The 21,308-nt window shown below is 49.7% G+C and overlaps 1 protein-coding gene across 3 annotated transcripts; it reads left to right on the top strand.

Moving 5' to 3' along the window:
* Positions 1-619: 619 nt before the first annotated feature.
* On the top strand, positions 620-19,734 carry MEAK7 (MTOR associated protein, eak-7 homolog). 3 transcript variants are annotated; one of them, XM_074314499.1, is made up of 10 exons: positions 620-740; positions 4,026-4,063; positions 5,771-5,927; positions 7,152-7,329; positions 8,558-8,788; positions 9,139-9,283; positions 11,332-11,757; positions 15,793-15,911; positions 17,489-17,668; positions 18,168-19,734. In XM_074314499.1, exons 4-10 carry the CDS (start codon positions 7,177-7,179, stop codon positions 18,276-18,278), a joined length of 1,365 nt encoding a protein of 454 aa, XP_074170600.1. In that variant the 5' UTR covers positions 620-740; positions 4,026-4,063; positions 5,771-5,927; positions 7,152-7,176; the 3' UTR covers positions 18,279-19,734. The 3 variants fall into 3 exon arrangements, with proteins under 3 accessions (XP_074170600.1, XP_019602686.2, XP_074170599.1); XM_019747127.2 differs by having other exon boundaries at positions 5,777-5,927; XM_074314498.1 differs by lacking the exon at positions 5,771-5,927 and having other exon boundaries at positions 626-740.
* The last annotated feature ends 1,574 nt before the right edge of the window (positions 19,735-21,308 follow it).

Below are 21,308 nucleotides of genomic sequence, written 5' to 3' on the forward strand. Positions count from 1 at the left end.
AGGAAAGTTGCCTGGGTCTTCATCCATGGGGGGCCTCAGCAGAGGAAGGTTCCATAGCTGGGTTACCCCCTTCTTTTCTCTCACTATGTGTCCTTTTGGGTCCGTTCTCCTCCTCGGGTTATATTCAACCCCCACGTGCAGCCTGTTTCCCATCTATTCCCTCATCCCAGCCACACCCCTTCTCGGCCACACCTCCTTCCCAGCCACACCCCTTCCCAGCCACACCCCTTCTCGGCCACACCCCTTCCCAGCCACACCCCCTTCCCAGCCATTTTCCCCACATCCCAGTTAATGTTCTCTACCCCAGCCCCAGACAGCCGTTCCCTCCCCAGGCCGGCTTCCCTGGCTTCTCACCTGAATCATCAGCCTCTCTTTTCCAGATCTTTCTCCAGTCCTTTTCTCACTTCCTCTTGCAGCAGCACCAGCCTTCCTCCAGCCCCTCCTAGCCGCTCCTCCCAGCCTGCCGCTGCCGGTTGGTCCCACTCACACCCGCCCCCGCCGGGCCCTGCCCATGGCCCCGCCCTTGCCCGCCACTGCCAGCCCACTCCCCAGAAGGGGCATTGCATTGGCTGACGCCTGTGTAGGACTCTGCCCCCTCGGCTTCCACTTCTGCGATTGGGGCAAATAGCCGCCCGTCTGCGCTGTCGCCCGACACCAGGGCTGGCAGCTCCAGGGGAAAATCCTTGGACAGCCTGACCGGAAGGAAAGTGAGTCCAGGTCGGTGCTGCCGGAAGACAGAGGTGAGCTGAGCAGAGGCACTGGCCCGGGGACTGGAGGCAGGGGTAGGGATCGGGGACGATGGCCCTGGTTCTGAGAAGTCTCCTGGGCCCCGCGCCACCTTGGCTGCCCATGTCTTCGACCCCAAGGTGGTGGGGGGCAGTGGGGGAACAGCTGCGAGGGAGGGAGGGTCTCCCCGTATGGTCAGTCGGAGCACAAAATCACCTTGCAGCTGTGCCTTTCGTGTGATGGAGATCAGAGGGTCTCAGCAGGTGCCATCCCCAGGATCGCCGCTAGCTGTCACGGAGGAATTATGGGGGTTATGCTGGAGTGTGTGTGTGTGTGTGTGTGTGGGGGGGGGTAAGGACGAGGGGTGGTTAGGGAGCAATCTTCCTTTATGTATTCTGATGACAATCTACTAGCTTTTTCCTTTTCCTCAGGTTAGTTGAGTTGATCACTAAATTCAGGGTAGAGGGGAGAGGGAAAAAAAGCTCTCCCAGGCGGACACCTCTGCAGATGAGCTAGTGGGTCTCCAGGAGTGAGGCAGCCCCCCATGGGCAGGACGGGTCACCTTCTGGTCAGCAGGGACTCTGCACTGCCTGAAGGTTGGCCCAGGCTCAAGCTTCCTCTGCAGAAGGGTTGCTGGTTCTGGGATGTAAACAGGGCTTGAAGTACTTCTCTCCAGATGAGGCATTTGGACTCTTCCCAGAAAGGGGGTGCTGAGGGTCAAGTCACCACTCAGGACAGTGGCCCCTTAGAGGTTGGGAGTTAGAGGTCGGCAGGCCAGGGTGGAGAGCACCCCCAGGGCAGGAGCCAGTTGGAGAGCCTCTGAGAAGGGGTTGACCGAGCTACCCTAGGATGCTAGCTGGAACTGCAGGCCCCATTCTGCAGAAAAGGGCTCCTGGCGCCCTCCCCCCCCCCCCCCCCAGCACTGAGGGAGTTTGTTCCTTCCAAGCTGGGCTATTTATCTTGTTCCAAGGCAAGAACTCAGCCTTTTGTCTCTGGCTTCAGAAAGCAGAATTCAGTGCCCTATGTTACCTCATGTGATCCTTTCCACCTCATTACAGGACTGGTGACATTTTCCCCATTTTACTAAGGTTAGAAAAGGCTTAATAACTTGCCCAGAGTCGTAAAACCAACAAGTGTTAGAACTCGAACTCAGATTTGCCCATCTTTGCTTACACCACGACTTCAGAGCCTGGGGCCCCTGTGCTAAGAGGGGAATGTTCTGGCTATGATTCAGTGCAGTTCAGTGTGGACCCTCGTATTCTGCCCCATGTCCCCATATCCTCGGCAGCCAGGGTTTCTCACCCTCTGCCCCGCTGACATTTGGGGCCAGGTAATTCTTTGTTGGGGGAGAGGTGGGTGTATCCTGTGCATTGAAGGATATTTAGCAGCACCCCTAGTTTCTACCCACCAGATGCCAGCAGTGACCCCATCCCCAGTTGCAACAATCCCAAATCATTGCCAAATGTCCCCTGGAAGACAAAACCACCTCCAGTTGAGAACTACTGATGTGAAACAATCTGCGAGGAACAATGAGGTGTGTCCTCCTGAAAGAGAACTTGATATATATAAACCTGCAGAAGACGCAGGCCAGCAGAGGGTTGTTTCATGCACAACTTGCCAGGAAAAAGGCTGTACCACATAGTGAGGTGCACCCGGGACAGTCCCATGAGAAAACCATTGCTGGGGACTGAAAGAAAGTTCAGGAACTTGCATTGAGAGAGATGTAAGGACGCACCCAAGGCTTTCATGTCTACCTCAAAGTTGATTAATGAGATTTCTGGCATGGTTAAAGCAGTCAGGGCTAAGATGGATGAACCAGGGATCATTTGGTACCATTGCCGTTACTTCATCTGGCCCTGCAGGAGCTCTTTAAAAGGAGATGGGTTGTTCTAGGAGCTGTTTTGAGATGCATCACTTCACCAGTGCCCTGTAGATTAAGAATGGTGGGGCAGGGCATAGGGGCATGTGGTTAGAGGCTGCCCCTGCTTCTGTAGGCCTGAAGCTCCGACTGTGGCTGCTATACCCTCTTCTCCCTCCTTCTGGAAGAAAAACCAGTGTTGCCAGTGGGTCCTGCTTCAGAGCCTTTCCCGGGGTCTCCGCCTGGTGGTGCCCTGTTCCCACCCCCATGCTGTGGTCCACACCTCTCCTGTGTGTTTCTGCCCTCTGTGTTGGCTGCTCGCCCAGCCTGTTCCTCTCTCACTCTTTGGGTGCCGTGGAGGACGTGGCCGGGCTGCTCCATACTGGTTTGTTTATACACAACAGTGGAAGAAGCAGTTTCTAGTGAGACAGAGGAGGAGGTGGGGTAGGCTGGAGGAGGGGCAGACGAGGGCCCCCCTAGCTCTGTAGCCCCTTCCGGTACCTTCCCCACACCAGACGTTACCTTGCTAATCTCAGTGTTCACCCCCACCTTCGTGCACAGTGTGCAGGGAACCACCCATGGGTGCCTGAAGACCCAGCCAGAACATGTCTTGGCTGCTGTGTTCTCTTCACCCCAATCCCCACTGATCCCCACAGCACTTGTCTCTCTCCCTGTTGGACAGGACAGTCCTGCAGGCCCAGGCCTGCCTGAGGCTTCTCGGTGTCGCCCGCTCTCTGATGGGGCCTGGCTATGGGGCGCAACGATGAAGCATCCTGGAGCCTGTTCTTGGGCAGGGAACCTGTTGTGGATGGTAGAGCGAGTGGCACTGATCCCAGGGGCCCCTGAATGCTGTGGGCAGCTGGGAGTGAATCCTGTGGCAGCTGAACGTGGGGGTCTTGGGCCTTCTCAGGACCGAGGCCATGCCAGCCAGGATTCTGGGATTTGCATAGGGGAGCCCACAAGGTGGTGGGAGAATAAGCCGGTCCACCTGAGAGGCCAGCAACAAATGACATAGTCATTGGACAGGTACATCCTGTGCCTGTGTGTGCCAGGCTGGCTCAGGTGCTGGGCGGGTAGCCAAGGGACAGAATCTCTATTTTGACTTTCAGATACTAGCCAACCAGTAAGGCTAGTGGTAGGGTGGGAGAAAGCAGAGTGAGCGAGGCCAGGCCTGTCTCCATTTAAGTTAAGGCAACAGTCAACTCTAGGAAAGTCACAAATGCTGGGTGGTCTTGGAACCCGAAGGCTGAGTAGAATGGTGAAGTGTGTAAGGTGGACAGCAAGGGCCCTCTGAGCCAGACAAGGGCAGAAAGGAACTGCCCAGAGGGACCACATGCCTCCATGAGGCCAGCCTCAGGAGTCTGCCTGAGGTGGGCACAGCCTTGAAAGCTCAGCTCGGAAGTGAAGCTGTGCTAATGTCTCAAAAACCTTTCCCTCCCAGGTGTCAGGAAGACTACATACGTCTCTTCCGGCATTTAGGTTAAGTCGTAAGCCTTCTCATGTCACGAACCTTAAGGTTTTCTAGAGGAAGTGAAAAAGTGTCATGATCAGTGGTACGAAGATCCTATCTAAGAATGAAATGAATTCACTAGGGTGTCTTCTTATACGTTCACCAGTTTTAGGATTTCAGCAGAATAATGAAATAGGGGTACAGGGAGAGTTGTGTGACAAATTTTCTGGTGACCTGATAAATTAACCCAGATTTTGAGAGAATTACATTTTCGTGTGTGTGTGTGTGTGTGTGTGTGTGTGGGGGAGTATGAATCTAAAAATACTTTTGATTGAAGTTGTCGTGATTTACCAGTAATACGTGTAAAGCTGTGACCGAACAAAGCAAAAGCAGAAACACGCTGTACAGAGATAAGATCACTGTGTGAACTCCCCAAATCGCCCCCCCATCCTCCTTTCCTGGGAAACACGAATGGGGGAGTGTCGTTCTGAATGATAACTTTAGCTCCTTTCTGTCCCTCCTGCATCTTTGTTAAAAAGGAAGATACCCAGTCCCTGAATCACACCCAATCCAGGCCGCACCCTCCCTTCTCTGAGCCTCCCAGGAAGGCAGCGCTAGCCCCATCCTAAGCCCCCCTCACACGCTCTTACTGAGACCCCCATGCTTCCTTTCTGCAGCCATGTGGGAACGTGGCTTTGATGGCACGGGCTCTTGCTTACCTTTAGCCAGTGGGCTTGGACATGATTTCTGTTATGATTTCTCCTGGGCATTGCCGTAGGTCTCTTCAGAATGCACGCAGCATGTAGGATATGGGACAATAACTGCAGAATCACTGATGTAGGCACCTTCTTTCTCCCTTTGCTTTGCACTCTTTTCCTATTCTCCTTTGGAATTGGTGGGCATTTAAAAATCAAATGATGCTGGCTCATCTCCTAATTGAGTCCTAAATGATCAAGTTGTTTCTTGGGGCTCTTAGAGGACTTGGTGGGACAGGATAGGTCTGCCTTGGTGGGGCTGCTTAGGCTGTGCCCCTGGAGGGGACCAGGTACCAGCTAGTGCTGTCCTCTGTATCTTAGAGATGAAGAAAGCCTCATGCAGGCTGGACCTTGAGGGCAGGACTGGAGGTTTCCTTCTTGGCTCTTATGCTGCTGAGAAACTTGAGTGGAAGCATTTAGATCAGATGGCCAGTGAGTGACAGCCCCAGACTGGTTTGTGGAAGCTCTCATTTCCAGTCTGCCTTTGCAAGTGTGCTACAGTCCCCTTTCCAAGGAGCCCTCTGCGGCAGCCTTTCTATTCTGGGCAGATCGGTCCCCCTGCCAGGGTGGCCGTGATAAAAAAGACAGAAAAGATAGCCAAAGTGTTGGAGAGGATATGGAGAAATTGGAAACCTCATGCTTTGTTGCTGGGAATAGAAAATAGAAAACAGGTTGGTGGTTCCTCAAAAGTTAAACACTCGATTACCATGGGACCCAGAAATTCCACTCCTATGTGTATACCCCCAAAATTTGAGAGCAGGGACTCAAACAAGTATGTGTGAATAGCGCTGCCATGAACACATGTGTACAATACCCAAAAGGTAGGAGCAGCCTAAATGTCCATCAACAGAGGAATGGATAAACCAAATGTGGTATCTCCATACACTGGAATATTATTCAGCCATTAAAAAGAATGAACTGGCAACCTTGTTGTTGAGAGCTCGCGCTCTAACCAACATCTGACTGTTTTTCTCTTTGAAGCCACAGATCTGTTGTCATTTGACCCCTTCGTGTAATGAGGTCTGTGACAATGAACAAAAGTCACCTGCCTTTGGGTGCTCGCCTCTGCAAACACTGCTGAACTCCCTGGCTGGAATCTGACGAGTGATAATTGTGAATTATCACAGCAATCTCTGAGGTAGGGCTGTGATTCTTCCCATTTTGGAAATGAGGAAATGGAGGCACAGAGTTTCAGTGGCTTGCGCAAGGCTCCACAGCTAGTAGGAGGCAGAGCCAGAGCCAGGATCGCAAAGGAAAACCTGTCAAACAGTATATTCCCTTTGTCAGCGATATTTCCAAGGTGTTGATTTTATTCAAATACTTGTGGCTGTGGGTGAAAAAGAGGCCACAGACTAAACCTGGCAAGCTCAGAGGGGCCTGCATGGCAGGCTCTACAATCTCAGAGGCGGAGCATAACCACGTGGGATGGTCTGAACATAAAAATTCCTAACTAAAAGTGGGTCATGGCCGGTAGTCACATCCTTGGCCTTGACAGAGATCAGTCTTTACCGTGAGCCTGTCTGTTGTCTTTTTGCATCGAAAATGACATACTTTTGAAATATCAGCATAGTCTTTTCCATACCCCTCAGGGCACAGCGTCTTCCCCAGAGCAGAGACCACAGAACCCCTCATTGTTATCTTGTGCCTCGAATACCATCTCTATGTGCTGTAAATGTGAATTACTAACTGCCCTGTACCCACCAGTGTCAAAGAAGTATGTGTCTCCCCGTTTTACTTTTTATCCGATCCCAGAGGTTTCCCTGCTTTGCTTTCTCCCACCCCCTGAATCTACTACCAATGGATTTCATGTAAACTTTATGTCTCCTCCTTTTACGCTCATGCACAAACTGAGCTACAAAATTGCCATTCTCTGGAGCATTTCCTCAACCCGTTGAGATTTGGCTTCCTGGTAACTGTCAACTTGGCTCAAATAAATTCATAAAAATTCTCTACAGGTTTGGACATTTCTTACGTCAACATGATCATCCGACCTTAGAGATTTTTTTTTTTCAACTCAGGTGTTTTTTTTAAATGAATATTTAGATTAAAATACTGATTTTTCTACCTTTCAGTCATATTCGCTTGGGAACTGTGTTTTTCAAATAGACAATCCAGACTGTTTAGCAATTTTGAGCACGCTTTCAGAGATCATAGGAATCAAGACTGGGTTTTCACACTTATTTATAATTGACTATTAAGCTCCACCACATTGAAACAATACTACGTAGCTCTGATGCGTTTTAGCTGCATTTTACAGCTAGATCAATATTTCTTGACTTGATCATATAGTCATCAACGTTTGTTTTCTATGATTGTTACATTTTGATTTTTCTCTCTAACTTGGTGTCTTTTTCTTCTGCAGAGACTCCTGCCAGATTTTGGGAAAGATGGGGAATGGCAAAAGCCGATCAGGGCAGAATGTGTGTTCACAGTTTCTTCCTGAGGAACAGGCTGAGATGGATAGATTGTTTGATGCTCTGTCATCGGAGAAAAGCAACCCAAATACCTCACCCAGATCCTTCTCTCTGAAAGCACTAAAGGCAAGAATAACAGTCATCAGTTAATGTTTAGTCCCGAGCAGGCGTCTGCAAACTATGGCCCCCGAGCCAAAATCGACTCCCCGTTTTTATGGCTCTCTATCAGAGAGGTGTATGGGAACACTGAAAAATGTATTTTCTCTAAAGGGTCAGTAGTACCTATTTTCTGCTGTGTGGGCTACTGTGGTCTCTGTTGCAACTACTCTGCTCTGCCTTTGTATCGTGATGTGTTGGGGACATTTCTAAATTGAGACTGACCAAAGGGGCCAGCCCTGCTTCCCACCTCTTGACCATTGTCTTCTGATTTCCCTCCTGGTGATACAGCTTTAGTGGGATTCGTAGGTCCTGTGACTGCAAAATTTCAAGTGTTCCTTTGACTTTATTAGGATTTGTAAGTGTTTGATGGCCTAGGGATTTTATGGTTCTCCTAACAAAATAATGACGTTTCAGTCAGGGTTCACCTGACAAAAAGTTAAAACTACGTGTTTCTCCATCTTTCTGTCTCGTTCCATGGGGCTTTGAAGCACGTGTCAGAGTGCTCAGACTGAGGCAAGACATGGGAAAGAGAGAACATTAGCCCATCTTCCGGGGTGGTGGGGGGCAAGGCAATGTGGGAAGACATTCTAGCAGCCTCCTCTTCTAGAACATGCAGAATGGGAGCCAACGGGGCTTTGGGGAACCCCCCCAACATACTCACTGCACAGATGAGGAAACTGGCCAGCTGTGCAGTGTATTTGCGTGCACATTTATCTCCAGTAGACCAAAAGTACCCCCATCCACCAGGTCACCCACCAAGCTGGAGCAGACAGAACCAGAAGGGCCAATTACGGACTTGACTGCAGAATGGGTGGCAATGCTCACAAGTGTTTACCGAGAAAAATATGGTTAAAAGTTGATCAGCAAACCTTGGCAACTGAGTCAAGTTTCCTTTGGGGAGAAATTTGAGGTTGCTTTTCCAGCAGAACTTGGAAAACACGGACAGAAATAGATGTACTCTTTTTGAGCAGTGAGCAGGGAGGGTGGGAGTCTGATGGGCAAGATGAGCCATAAGCCAAGACGCGTTAGGCGTGGGGGTCCTTGGGTGTCGTGATGCCCTTAGGTGAGGGATTTAGGAAAGTAGAAGCATGGTGGCATAGCAGTGGTTGGTCTTGGACCCCTTGTTATTTTTCTGTGATCCTACGCCATTTAACTGGCACCCTGTCCCGCCTTTTCTCCTGCTTGTGCCCAGCAGAGCCGCATTGGGGAAGCCCTTCCCCCGGAGATGGTCACCAGACTGTATGACGGCATGCGGAGGGTTGACCTGACGGGGAAGGCTAAGGGGCCCAGCGAGAGCGTCTCCCAGGAGCAGTTCACAGTGTCGATGTCCCACTTGCTGAAAGGGAACTCCGAGGAGAAGAGTCTCGTGATCCTGAAAATGATTTCTGTCACAGAAGGTCCTGTGAAAGCAAGAGAAGTCCAAAAGGTAGAGGGGCCATGAGGCCCATCACAACTATCCCAAGGTGTCTTGGTGGCCATGGGGGATTCAGGATGATCAAGCAGCTGGTGGAGACATCGTGGAGATGTCTGCCCTCCAGGAACCCTAGAGCACATAACTAGTTGAGGTCAGAACGCTGTATAAAGGCCTTGGCAAAAATAGACCAGCCAAGGGTAGCATTAGAAAAATGAATAACTCCCTAAGATACATTGTCTTTTCCCATGTTGTGGCCATTGTAGTTGGCATTAAAGAGAGAACATGCCCTTCCCCTTATTGAATTGACGTAGGTCATCAGTCACGGTGGAAATGTTATTAATGGTAAAATTGTGATCTTCAAGTTTACAGAGGATCTGGTGGGCTCTGTAGTGCACGTGCTAAACCACAGACAGGAGCTGAGAGGCTGGACTCGGAAGAAAGCCCCAGGCCCCTCGCCCAGGGTGCAGGTGCTGGCAGCTCAGCTGCTCTCCGAGATGAAGCTTGCAGGCAAGTGCCCTGTGTGCGCTCACACACGGAAACCTTGGCGGCCTAGAGTAGTACCACGCTGTCTTAATTACTGTAGCCTGACGGTAAAGGGTGGAAATCAGAAAGGGTGAATCTTCCACCTTGGGAGGACTATTTCGATGGTCCAGTTGGTTGGCATACAACTGTTCACAGTAGTCCCTTATAATCCTTATTCTGCAAGAACAGTAATGATATCCCCACTTTCATTTCTGGTTTTAGTCATTTGAGTCTTCTCTTTTTTCTTGGTCAGTCCAGCTAAAGGTTTGTCTATTTTTTGGTTGATATTTTCAAAGCCAGCTTTTGGTTTTACGGATTTTCTCTGTCGTTTGTCTAGTCTCTATTTCAAGTATTTTCTTTCCTTCCTTCTGCTTCCTTTAGGTTCAGTTTGGTCTTCTTTATCTAGTTCCTTAAGCTGAAAGGTGAGGTTATTGATTTGAGATCGCTTCTTTTTTAACAGAGGCATTTATGGCTATACATTTCCCTTTAAGCACTGCTTTAGCTGTATCCCATAAGTTTTGGTGTATCATGTTTTTGTTTGCATTCATTCTCAGTATTTTCTAATTTCCCCGTGATTTCTTCTTTTGTTTATTGGTTATTTAGAGGTGTGTTATTTAATTTCTACATGTTTGTGCATTTTCCAAATTGTCTTCTGTTACTGATTTGTAATTTTATTTTGTGGTTGAAGAACATATATTATATGATTTCAATCCATTTAAATTTATTGAGTCATGTTTTATCGTCTAACATATGGTCTATTCTGGAGAATGTCTCATGTACACTTGAGAAGAAGGTGTATTCTGTTACTCTATGAGAAACAGTGTATATTTAAATTTACTTGAGATTTAAAAATACTTCATGGTGGATCTCTTTGCATAGTACACTTGTCTTATAAAAGTGTTACAATTTAATTATAAAGCTGAATTAAAAAAAATTTTTATTAGGGAATATTGGGGAACAGAGTGTTTTTCCAGGGCCCATCAGCTCCAAGTCGTTGTCCTTCAATCTAGTTGTGGAGGGCGCCGCTCAGCTCCAAGTCCAGTCACTGTTTTCAATCTTTAGTTGCAGTGGGTACTCAGCCCACCATCCCATGTGGGAATTGAACCGGCAACTTTGTTGTTAAGAGCTTGCGCTCTAACCAACTGAGCCATCCAACCACCCCTAAAGCTGGAATTTTAAATGCAGTTTGAAAATAGGTTATATTTCAAAAATTTAAGTGACGAATTTGGAACTTGGAAAAAATAACATAATATATAACATAATATATATGTATACAGTACCAGTAGTTTCTCTTCTGGTATCACCACCATATTACGTCCATTCTTTGTAGGTAAGAGAGAGAAAACAGGATCATAGATACTGTTTTGAAACAACGAAGCGTAATTTGTAGTGACTGAAACCTGTTCTTCCAGATAAACTAGAGGGGTACCAAAAGTTTACCAACCACTACCCTGACTTGGCTGGAGAACCAAACACTTCTAAAATCCTTTCCAAATGACTTTGTTAGGGCAGAAGCCCTGAACAAGTGGCTTTTGGTGTAGCGCAACCAGGAACAATTGCTGGGAGTTTGGGAGCTGGGCCCCGGGGTGAGGTCATGCTGCCTCCTGGACACGTAGCTTGGAGTAGACAAAAACATAAAGGGTGTTGACGTTGAATTGTTTAGATTCACACTGTCCAACAGATATAACTCAAGCACCAAAGCAGGATACACATAAACTAGTAAATATTCTAGTACCCACATTAAAGTAATAATTAAAAAAACAAGTGAAATTAACTTTAATAATGCATCCAAAATATAATTTAATATTGGCAATCAATGTGAAAAAATGATTGAGATATGTTACATTCTTTGTTTCATGCTAAGTCTTTGAAATTGAGTGTGAGTTTCTCACTTACCACACACCTGAAGTCAGGGGCGTCACGTGTCGAGTGCCCTGAAGCCACGCATGGCTCCCGTGTTGGGCAGCACAGATTTAGGTGAATAGCTATAAGGCGACGTCATCACCCATTAATACTGTGTTCTCCTCCCCTAGACGGCAAGAAACTTCTGGGGCCCCAGTGGCTGGACTATGACTGTGACCGAGCTATGATTGGGGACTGGGTGTTCAGGGCCCACCTCATTGCCACATTCCTGAGTGTGATAGTCCACAGGGGCTTTCGCCTGCACTTGGCCCTCAATCTGGCCACTTTGGTCCCTGAGCGTCGAGTCGACCAAGGGCAGGAGTTTGAGAGCATCCTGGATGTCCTGTCGGTCATCTATGTCAACTCCCACCTACCCAGGGAGCAGCGGCACCGCTGGCACCTACTCTTCTCATCCGAGCTCCACGGGCACAGCTTTGCCCAGCTCTGTGGGCGCATCCCACACCGGGGGCCCTGTGTGTTAGTCCTCGAGGACCACGACGGCCATGTGTTCGGTGGGTTTGCCTCCTGCTCCTGGGAAATCAAGCCTCAGTTTCAAGGTAAGACTTGGCCACAAAACCCCAGTGGTAGGTGCACAGTGCTTGTTAGGAGTTTTAGTCAGACAGCTGCGGCGTGGTGACCTCTGAGCACCGACGAAGGACGTGAGAGCTAAAAAGCATACGAGCATTTCTTCCATCTTCTCCTCCAAGTGTTTGTCTGGATGTGTTGGGGAGGAAAGTGAAACATGATGCTGCCTCATGGCAGTTGAACGCTTCGTGGGTTTCTTTTGTGATTCTGATAACAAGGTCAGGTAAGCAGGACAGGTATCCTCACCTCGAATTTCAGGTTGATGAAATGGTGCCAGGTCCAGGCCATGGGAAAGGCTGGGATGTGGGTGCCGCATAAGGGACCAAGAGACGCTGATTCTTTCAGATGGAACATTTTCTCTCATGGGACCCTCTTCCTTTCCTGGAACCCTAGTGGGTCCTCTTTGCTGCTTCTGCTGTGGATTTTTGGCTTTGTGATTTTGCTGAAGTTTGGAAGTTCTTGGTGGTATCTCCAGTGCAGGGGATGGATGGCTCTGAGCAAATTCTTCTCATTCCTCTAAGAGAAAATGCTCTGATAAACGTTTTGAAAGGACCAGTTTTGAAAATAACTCTGCTCGGCAGTGGGCTGCTCTCATCCTCAGGGGGTGACACCTTCTCAGGGTTTGGTGTCATTTTGTGTTCCCTGGTGGGTGGCTCAACCCCTCAAGTCTGTGCTCTCAGTAGGGACCCAGGGGCCAGCGACTGTGAGGTGGAGGGAGGCTCCACTTTTTCTAGTGGCTCTGAGAGACCAGATGCAGCCCCACTCACTCCCATGGGCTAAATGAATTCCAGGGAAGGGTCTCCCCCAGTGAGGGGGCGAGGTTAATGTCCTCCCTGGCTGGATCAGTAGGAGGGAGGATCCAGGGAGCTGAGATGCGAAAGATGGAGGAGAGAGCCATGTGTTCTTCTGGGATGGGTTGCACATCTGAGCCAGGCTGTCATCCGCTCCCATTCATTCTGCCTGCATCTTTCCCTCCCCTTCTCTCCAACTCATTCTCAGCAGCATTATGCAGCTGCCTCCTCACTGGCCCTCTGCATTTGGTCTCACTCATCCAACCTGTTTGCCACATCCCAGCAAACCTATGTGCTGCTCTTCTCCAGGAAACCCTTGAACAGACCCCACTGCCTTCAGGATGGCACACCTTTTATCTCCACCCTCATGACTCTCTCCTGTCCCTTGCGTTCCATGCTCAGTCTCACTGAACTTCCTGCAGTTTCCACAATAGGTCATGTTCCCTCTCGTCTCAGGACTTGGCTCATGCTGCTTTCTCCCTTTTCTACCTGTTTGCACAGTCAGTTTCTTGTTGGGTCAACTCCTCCAGGAAGGCCCCCAGCCATGCGAAGGCAATGAGCTCCCTGTGGTCCTCTGTCATACTGCACCTTCTGCAATTGTTCCTGTTTTCCCTCCGCTAGGCAGAGCTTCTGCCAGCTGGGGAGCCGGCTGTGTCCAGGTACAGAGTTGTCATTACTGGAGAAGTTTTAGCAGTGGCAGGTGGCCCTTTGCCTGGGATTGGTAGAGGAATCATGGGATGAAGGTTGGGTACTTCTATCCCTGAGATACTATTCTTTCTAGGATTTTAGTTTCTCTTGGTTTTAGAATGTTCCAGATCTTTAATCCAGGTACTGCTACCAGCTCTTCCCCACTGTGTCAGGGGTCTTAAAACTACCCACACACCAGTGATTCACTAGGACTCACGGACTCAGCATACAGCTGTACTCACGGCCATGATTTATTGCTGTGAGAGGATACAGAACAGTTTTATTATACTCGTAGGTAAAACCTATTATAGAGGCTCCTATATAATTATAGAAGCTCCTTTAACATTAACTCCAGGTTGGCTCTGCTGGGTCTAATGTTTTCTTTTTAATAAACAGAATTAATCTTCCTGAAGAATAGTGGAAAAATGCAGTTACCAGGTTCTCCGACTTGCGTTCATTCTGTTCTGAAATATGAGGATGGGATTCCAGCAGAGGGCAGCCTTGCATCAGAGTCCAGTCAAGTTCAGCGAGTGTTCTTGTCCATTTGTCCTGGAAACCGGCACTTCTAATATTTGCGACTTGATTTGAAGTGATAACCGCTGGCTCACTTCACTTTTGCTCTGTCTTCTGCGGTGCAGTTAAAAGGCCTGTGGCTTTGGACTGAGCACAGAGCCTCATGAGTCCAGCTCTGGTCCTGGGCCAAGGGCTTGATTTCTCTGGGCCACGGTTTCCCAGAATTACGTGAAATGGTGCTGTGGGAGGGCAGCTTGTAAACTGTGTTGCAGTGGGTGCTTGTTAAGGATCGTTGTTGAGAGTTAGGTGGGGAGCCTCACTGTGGACGTGACTTTTTCTGCTGGAAATACTGACGCCTTGGGTCCTTGTGTCCTAGAGAGTAATTTTCCCCAACATGGCCTCCCTGCTGAGCGCAGGCCCTGTAATGGACTAGACTGGGTTCCATGGCAGCTGAGCGGCCTCCACTTTGTCGCCCCGTCACCTTGCTTCGCATCAGGACCCAGGAGATGTTGTTTGAAAGACAGCCTTAGGGTTGCAAAGCAAAGTGATGCTGTGCCCAACGCTGGGGCAATTCATTGTGTGGAAAACTGCTCCCTCCCTCCTGGGGCCACCCACCCAGGCCCCTGGACTCCAGCCTGAGGCTTTGCCGAGAGCACCGCCCACTGTCATGGCTCCAGCTGACCTCTCCAGGCTCATCCCCTTCTTTCCCTTCCCCAGCACACGCAAACTTTTCAGTTTGGGGAATGGCCCCTGCTGGTGCCTCATGTGCCTTTTCCCTGCTAGGGTCCCTCCTCCAGGGAGTGGCTCTCACCCCAGCCATCTCCATCTCAGATCTTCCTTCTTGACCTTGGAGACATTAATGCCTCATTTCTAGAAGTTTCCTGAGCACCCCAATTGCACCACCCCGTGGATCTGTCTGGATGGAGGCCTGAGCTTCACTTGCCCATCTCTGCCTGTCTGGCTCTTTCTGCTGCTGAGGGCTCTCCTCTCCTTGGGACCCCTCAGGGCTCGAATCCCCCTTTGTGTCTGTCCTCCACATCCTCCATATCTGAGTTCCCATATACTTTCTTGAACCTTCCTTCCCGCCTCACTAGTGGTCTGACCCAAAGTATCATGAACTGAATCTTGTGTTGGCTTGTACAGCTTGTTTTGACATCAGGTGTCATTCACGCTGTCACTATGGAGAGGCAGGCCTTTGGGCCAAGTTCTCACAACTGTGGGGGACATTTCTGGTTTTGCTGCCCCTGAGCTGGGAGCTCCTGGGGGTAAGGTGTGGCTTCCATCCCTTGCCCTGGTGCTGAATGTGCTTCTGGAATGAATGAATCAAGAAAGAAAGAGAACTCAGACTTAGGACGCTGTTCATTTCCAGAGTTTTGACGGGTAGCTTCTTTCAGTGGCAGCATGGCCGCACTTGTGCCCTTGGATGAAGGTAGACGGTCACCTTCCAGTGCCTGTCCCCTTCTTTCCCTGTGAGACAGCTGTGTGTCTGCGGGTTTTCTCTACCCTTTGGATGATACGCTCTTTTAGGCTGGGGACAACCTTACACGGTATCCAATGCCAACTCGAGGAGGCTGTGCTAGCACCAAGTCCGTACCTGGAGTGACTGCCAGCCGCCTTGCTCCTAAGTTAAAAGGACACGCACCCTTTCTGACTTGGATGCAGTCTTATGAACAGAAGGCAGAATTTCCATCTCTGCTTCCCCGGCAAGAGCTAAAAGGTGTCCCCAGCAAGCATTTGTCATGTTCCTTTTTAGCTGTCACTCTCACCCTCGATCTCTCAGCTCATTCCCTGGTGCTCTGGGCAACCGTTAGGCCTGTCCTCTGTGAGGCCTGGGAACGGCCCACCGGTCTGCAGTGGCCAAGCTCCCGGGTGTGTGCAAGCTCAGGGCACATCTGAAGACCCATGTGACTGTCCTCGCTGCTTTGCCTTCTAAGTGCTGGCTTGCGTGCCATTGCTATTGCTCTCCACTCAGCTCCGATCAGTGATCCCACTTATTTGCACTCTGCTCATTTTCAGGGGATGACAGATGCTTCCTGTTCTCCATCTCCCCCAGCATGGCTGTGCACACCTGCACGGGCTACAACGACCACTACATGTACCTGAATCACGGGCAGCAGACCATCCCCAATGGACTGGTGAGGACGCAGAAGGGCTGAGGACGTCCCGCTTTCGTGGTGCCCATCCCTGGTGGAATGAATCCCGATTCTCCCAGGCGGGCACTTCCTGACATGCCAGGGGCCGCTGTGTACATTCGGTTACACAAGCGTGCCATGTTTGGTTCATTCTGCCCAGGTGTCAGCGCCACGATGAGCGACAACTAGGGCTGAATTTCTCTCATGGAAGGAGAGATCCTCTGTTGGGGCATTTTGATGGTTTGTGTATAAATGGCGGATTCAGCCAGTTTTCTTGGTAATCAGATTGGGTGTCCTGTGGCCTTCATGGCTGTACATGGTGTTGGTGTCAGACCTGTCAGCAGCCCCTGCTGCCCTGCCACTTACCTGGGGGATGAGCTGGGGGAGGGGTCACACCCAGGGCTGGGCTCCCCAGACCCATGGGGAGTGGTCAACAGCGACAGAACTGTGTGTGGGTTTCCAGTACTGGTGACCGTACCTCCTGTCTGTTCCGTGCTCCAGCCTGGAGGCTCAGTTACAGGAAAAGGAGGACCAGGGTGAAGGCCAAGGGTGGGAGAGGGGGCCAGGGTGGGTGAGTGGGAGGCTGAGGTGAGAGGCTGGCATGGGTACCCATATCCACACTTCAGCCCGACACATAAAAGCCAGCTTAGTGTGGGGTGAGAAATGTGATTCCCGCCAGCTCCCCAGCCTCTGTTTTCTTCTCTGCTTCTGAACAAAAAGCTCCTTTTGGGAAATTCCAGTACTGTGCTTACAGAGCCAGGGGCCAGGAAGTCTGGTGCCCCTCATCAGGATGGAGAGTGCCCCTGTGTTCCTTCCCAGGCTCTCTGTGTGCCTCCCATTGGGCCACCCAGGGACCCCTAAACACCTCCCAGAAAGGACAATTTGGTGACCACAGGGGTGAGGGCTTTGGCCTCAGGAGCAGCACCCGGGAGGTCCCCAGGACTTGCTAGTAATCAGCCCGAGGGAGAAAAGCAGCTCTGAGAGTCGACTGCGTTTTCCTGCTCTGGTCTCTTGCTCAAGATTAGTTCCAGGCCCCCAGGGACATGAGAAGAGGCGTAGAGTTGGCACCCAGAGATGCGATCAGAGAAGTGGAACAGCAGTTCTGTTCTCGTCAACACAAGCTTAGAGCTGGCAGTGGGAAAACAGCTCTGAGTCACCCCTGGGTCTGCTTCCTGTTTTCTCTCCTTGTAGCACTGAGAAAGGGACTCACGCACTCAGAGCACAGTGGGATGTGTCGCTGCCTGCAGGTTTTCCATTGTCGAGTTCTGTGTTGACCTCTGCCCTTATTTTAGTGGTTTGGATCTCTGGGCCCTGACGGTGTGTGTTTTTTCTGTCCTCTGCTGTCAGCCAGTGCAGCCCCAGGAGAAGGAGCCATCGGGTGGGAGTCCAGACACCTCGATGATTGTTTTAGTGACTCGTAATGGGATATGGAAATCGCACCAATCTAGATATTTTAGAGTTAGAAAAGGAAATGACATTCCCTTCTCATCCACCCTTGTCTCCGACGGGTACTTAAGGCTGATGTGGGCTCAGGGTCTGAGGTTCACACTGAGGAAACGCTGACGGTGTTCCCTCCACAGGGCATGGGAGGGCAGCACAATTACTTCGGGCTGTGGATCGATGTGGACTTCGGGAAAGGGCACAGCAAGGCCAAGCCCACGTGTACTACATACAACAGCCCTCAGCTGTCAGCCCAGGAGGACTTCCGGTTCGAGAAGCTGGAGGTGTGGGCAGTTGGAGACGCCTCGGGGCAGAAGCTGGTGAGCATGGCGGCATTTCTCCACGTTCTTGGCTTTACCCCTCCTACTCCTCCATCTAGAAATAGTTTATTCCAAATATGTTACCAGCAGCTGTTCCCGGCCAGAGGGCTGCCGGTAGGTGCACAGCATGTGGTCCTGTCAGGGTCCGTGGCGGGGGGTTAGCAGAGTGAACTGCTGCGGGAAGTGGGGCCCTGCCCACGGTGGGAACTGGGCTGGGTACGTGGCCCGTCGGCAAGATGAGGAGGGTCAGGGTTATTTCTAGTTCCGCGGTTCTACGATGAGTGATCGTTGGGCCTTCTTCACCTTGTCACCTCCTAACGACGGCAGGCCAGGGTCGGGGGACCTCAGGGAGGGAGCCAGAGCCCGCGCCGTGTTTCCTTGTGGCAGCAGTAGGATATTGATCCACTCTAATAAGCTTGAAGCCAGCAGAACATCACTGCCTGTTCTTGGCCGCACATCTTTGGTCACTGAACACATCCACCCTTCCCTTCTTCCCAAGGCCAACAGCGGCAAGAGCATTCTCGATGCAAACCTGGACGCCCGGGTCCTGCTGGAGTTGACTGGGCGGAGTCGCCACAGCCAAGGGCTCCGGGAAATACCTGACGAGTGAGGACCCTGGGCTCAGGTTGCCCTGGAGCTGGAGCATGGCCCCTCACCTTGGACAGAGGACACAGCCTGCAGACCCTCTCCCCATGTCCAGATTGCCCGGACGTGCTTAATCAGAACAGAGTAAAATTCCTCTGATGCCATATATTGATTGGGGAGTGTTTCTCCCGGAAATCTTGAGTGTCGAATTAGCAACGTAACTCTTGTACTTTGTTCACTTCATATCACTGAAATGCAGTGACGCTGAGGCCTTTGAGTCCTCGGTCGGAATTAGCATTTGACGGGCTTGTGAGTTCTTGTGTGTAGGGGGTTCCGCACTGGGGGTCACGTGGCCTCTGCTCAGGCTGTCCCAGGTAAAGCGTGCCTTGGTGTTCATTTCAACTGGTATACAGGACAGAAGTGTTTGGGTGTGAATCTCAACACTCTTTGAAAACAGTTTCCTATGGCATGGAATTTCTGTATTTATAAATAAGCACAGTGTATTAACGGGGGGGGGGGGATAGCTGAAGTCTTGGAGATAACAATGGCATGGATTCTCAATAGGTGTTTATAATAAGCTTCCACATACACCTTTCTCAGGTGGTTTTAAATGAATGTGTGCCATGAGCTCCTCATGAGGGGGAAAATGAGGAGCTCAACAGAGAAGCAAAGTTGTGGTTCTTTTACTAATTTAAATGTGGGGGACGTTTGGGGGTCTTACTATGGCCTGCTGCCTACATTAGGCATGAGTAGCTTGGCAGCGCTGGCCTGGCTTCTGGGCCTCCTGGCACCACATCTGTCAGCATAACCTCCCTGCCCGGTGCTGCTCCTGAAGGTGAGGGCAGGTAATTTGACAGCTTGGACAAACTGCAGTGATCTCCAAAGGCCAGTGATGACTTAGGTGGGCTGGGCTTCCAAGCTGAGCCGCCATCTCCCAGGCAACTCTAAACACACTGTGAGAATTCCCTCCTTAAAGGAGCTGTGGGCGCCCCTCAGACATACACATACCTCGTCCTCTTGTCTTTTAGCTGTAAGCTTTGACCTTTTATTATAGAGTTTGCCCTGATAATAAGCCATAGCAAACTGAGCTGTTTGCATTTTGCAGGTTCTGCATTTTCTAGCAGGAGGCTCATCAAACTTTGCACTTAAGCAGTGCCCTTGGCTGAGCAGAAGGCTTTGCAAATTAGCCTTCAAAAGAAAAGCACACGCTGGGATGGCACCTGGAGGGCAGCAGCGTGACACACACAGCCTCAGTCATGATTGACTTTCCTTATAAAAAGCCATTTTTAAATAGCTTCTCTCGGGTACATTATGTGACTTCCTAACTGATGGGGTAGCAGTTACAGGATATTGGAATTCTCAGCTAGTTTTGCCATAAATCTGAAGAATTAGGTCTTGAATCTTCAGTTTGTTGTGGAATGATTTTTGTTTTTATATAATGCAATGAAATATCTCACTAATAAAAGGTTCATTGGTGTTCATACCTTGAGTACCATTTTGTGGCGGTCAGAGAGGCTTATATTTTTTCTGCCTGCACGCTTTTCTGTCTTGTGCTGTTCTAATAAGAGTGGAGATCACAAATGGGGATCTGTTTCCCAAGAACGCACACTTATGCCAGGAAAGGAGGGTGCCCAGACCAGGCGCTTGGTAACCTGGGGGATGCTGCCCTCGTCGTGGGTGTGTGGTTCTAGGCACACAAACTTGTGTAAGGGTGTCAGCCGTGGCTGGGGCCACTGGTCTCAGGCACCATGCTCTACATGCGACTGAGAAACCTGCAATGCTTGTTTTAACAAATGAAGTTTGTTCTTTTATGAAACAGAAATAATAATTCAGGTTGTAAGGACCCGTGGTCTCCCTATAAGTGAACTCCAGTCAGTGCCCAAAAAGGTGTTAGAAAGAGATGGAAAAATGAGTCCGTGGTACAAATGTGACTATTTTTTCTCACTATAGTATTAAAAACAATTACATATGTGTACGTGGTAAAAAGGTCAAAATATAAAAGGATATAACTTGAAAGGGAAGTCTTCCTCCTGTCCCTTTCCAGTATTTGCTTCCCAAGAGGCAAAACCACCCACGATAAAGCCACTTAGGCCTCCTTGCCAAAGTAACTTCTTGTATACCCAGCATAATTGTGTTTTATATGCTAGTGTGCCCCTCACTTGGAGAGAGTTGGCTCCATGTTTACCTATCTGTCTCGCTCTTTGTTTTCACTGGCTGTATAATGTCTCATGAAGGTGCCATCATTTCTAGTGTTCAGCCATTCCCAACTGCGGAATGTTTGTTTGTAGCTAACCACGGCTGCAGTGAATATCCTTTATGTGTGTCTTGGTGTGATTTTGTCCAGAGGATAAACTCTTAGAAGCTGAATTGTTGGATCAAAAGGTACATGATTTTAGATATTGACAAATTAACAATTATTTTTCAAGCTCAATTTATACTTCCAACATACTGGAGTGCTTGTTTGCTGTGTTTTCACCAACACTATATTAAAATTCAGTTGTGTTTTTTTTTAAAAGATTTTATTGGGGAAGGGGAACAGGACTTTATTGGGGAACAGTGTGTAGCCTGAGCTCCAACCAACTGAGCCACCCGGGAGGTAGCTCAGCTCAAGGTGCCATGTTCAATCTTAGTTGCAGGGGGCGGAGCCCACCATCCCTTGCGGGGCTCGAGGAGTTGAACTGGCAACCTTGTGGTTGAGAGCCCACTGGCCCATGTGGGAATCGAACCAGCAGCCTTGGGAGTTAGGAGCACGGAGCTCCAACCACTGAGCCATCGGGCGGGGCCAGCCCTAAAATTCAGTTTTTGTTTGCCCGATACACGAAAACTGGAACTTGTATGAGTGACAGTGAACAGCTTCATTTTTCCAAAGCCATCTGTATTATCTCCTTTATCTGGTTTTTCAGGGTGTGAATCTTACTGATTTGCAAGCATGTGGTTTCGAATGAGGCAAAGCAGCATTTGCCGTCTATGGTAAATATTTTTTCCAGTTTGTTTGACACTGTTTATTTTTCTGTACATGAATTTTGCATTCTGTGTCGTCATAGTTGCCAACACT

Source organism: Rhinolophus sinicus, linkage group LG11 (assembly GCF_036562045.2).
Source record: "Rhinolophus sinicus isolate RSC01 linkage group LG11, ASM3656204v1, whole genome shotgun sequence".
Classification (NCBI taxonomy): domain Eukaryota; kingdom Metazoa; phylum Chordata; class Mammalia; order Chiroptera; family Rhinolophidae; genus Rhinolophus; species Rhinolophus sinicus.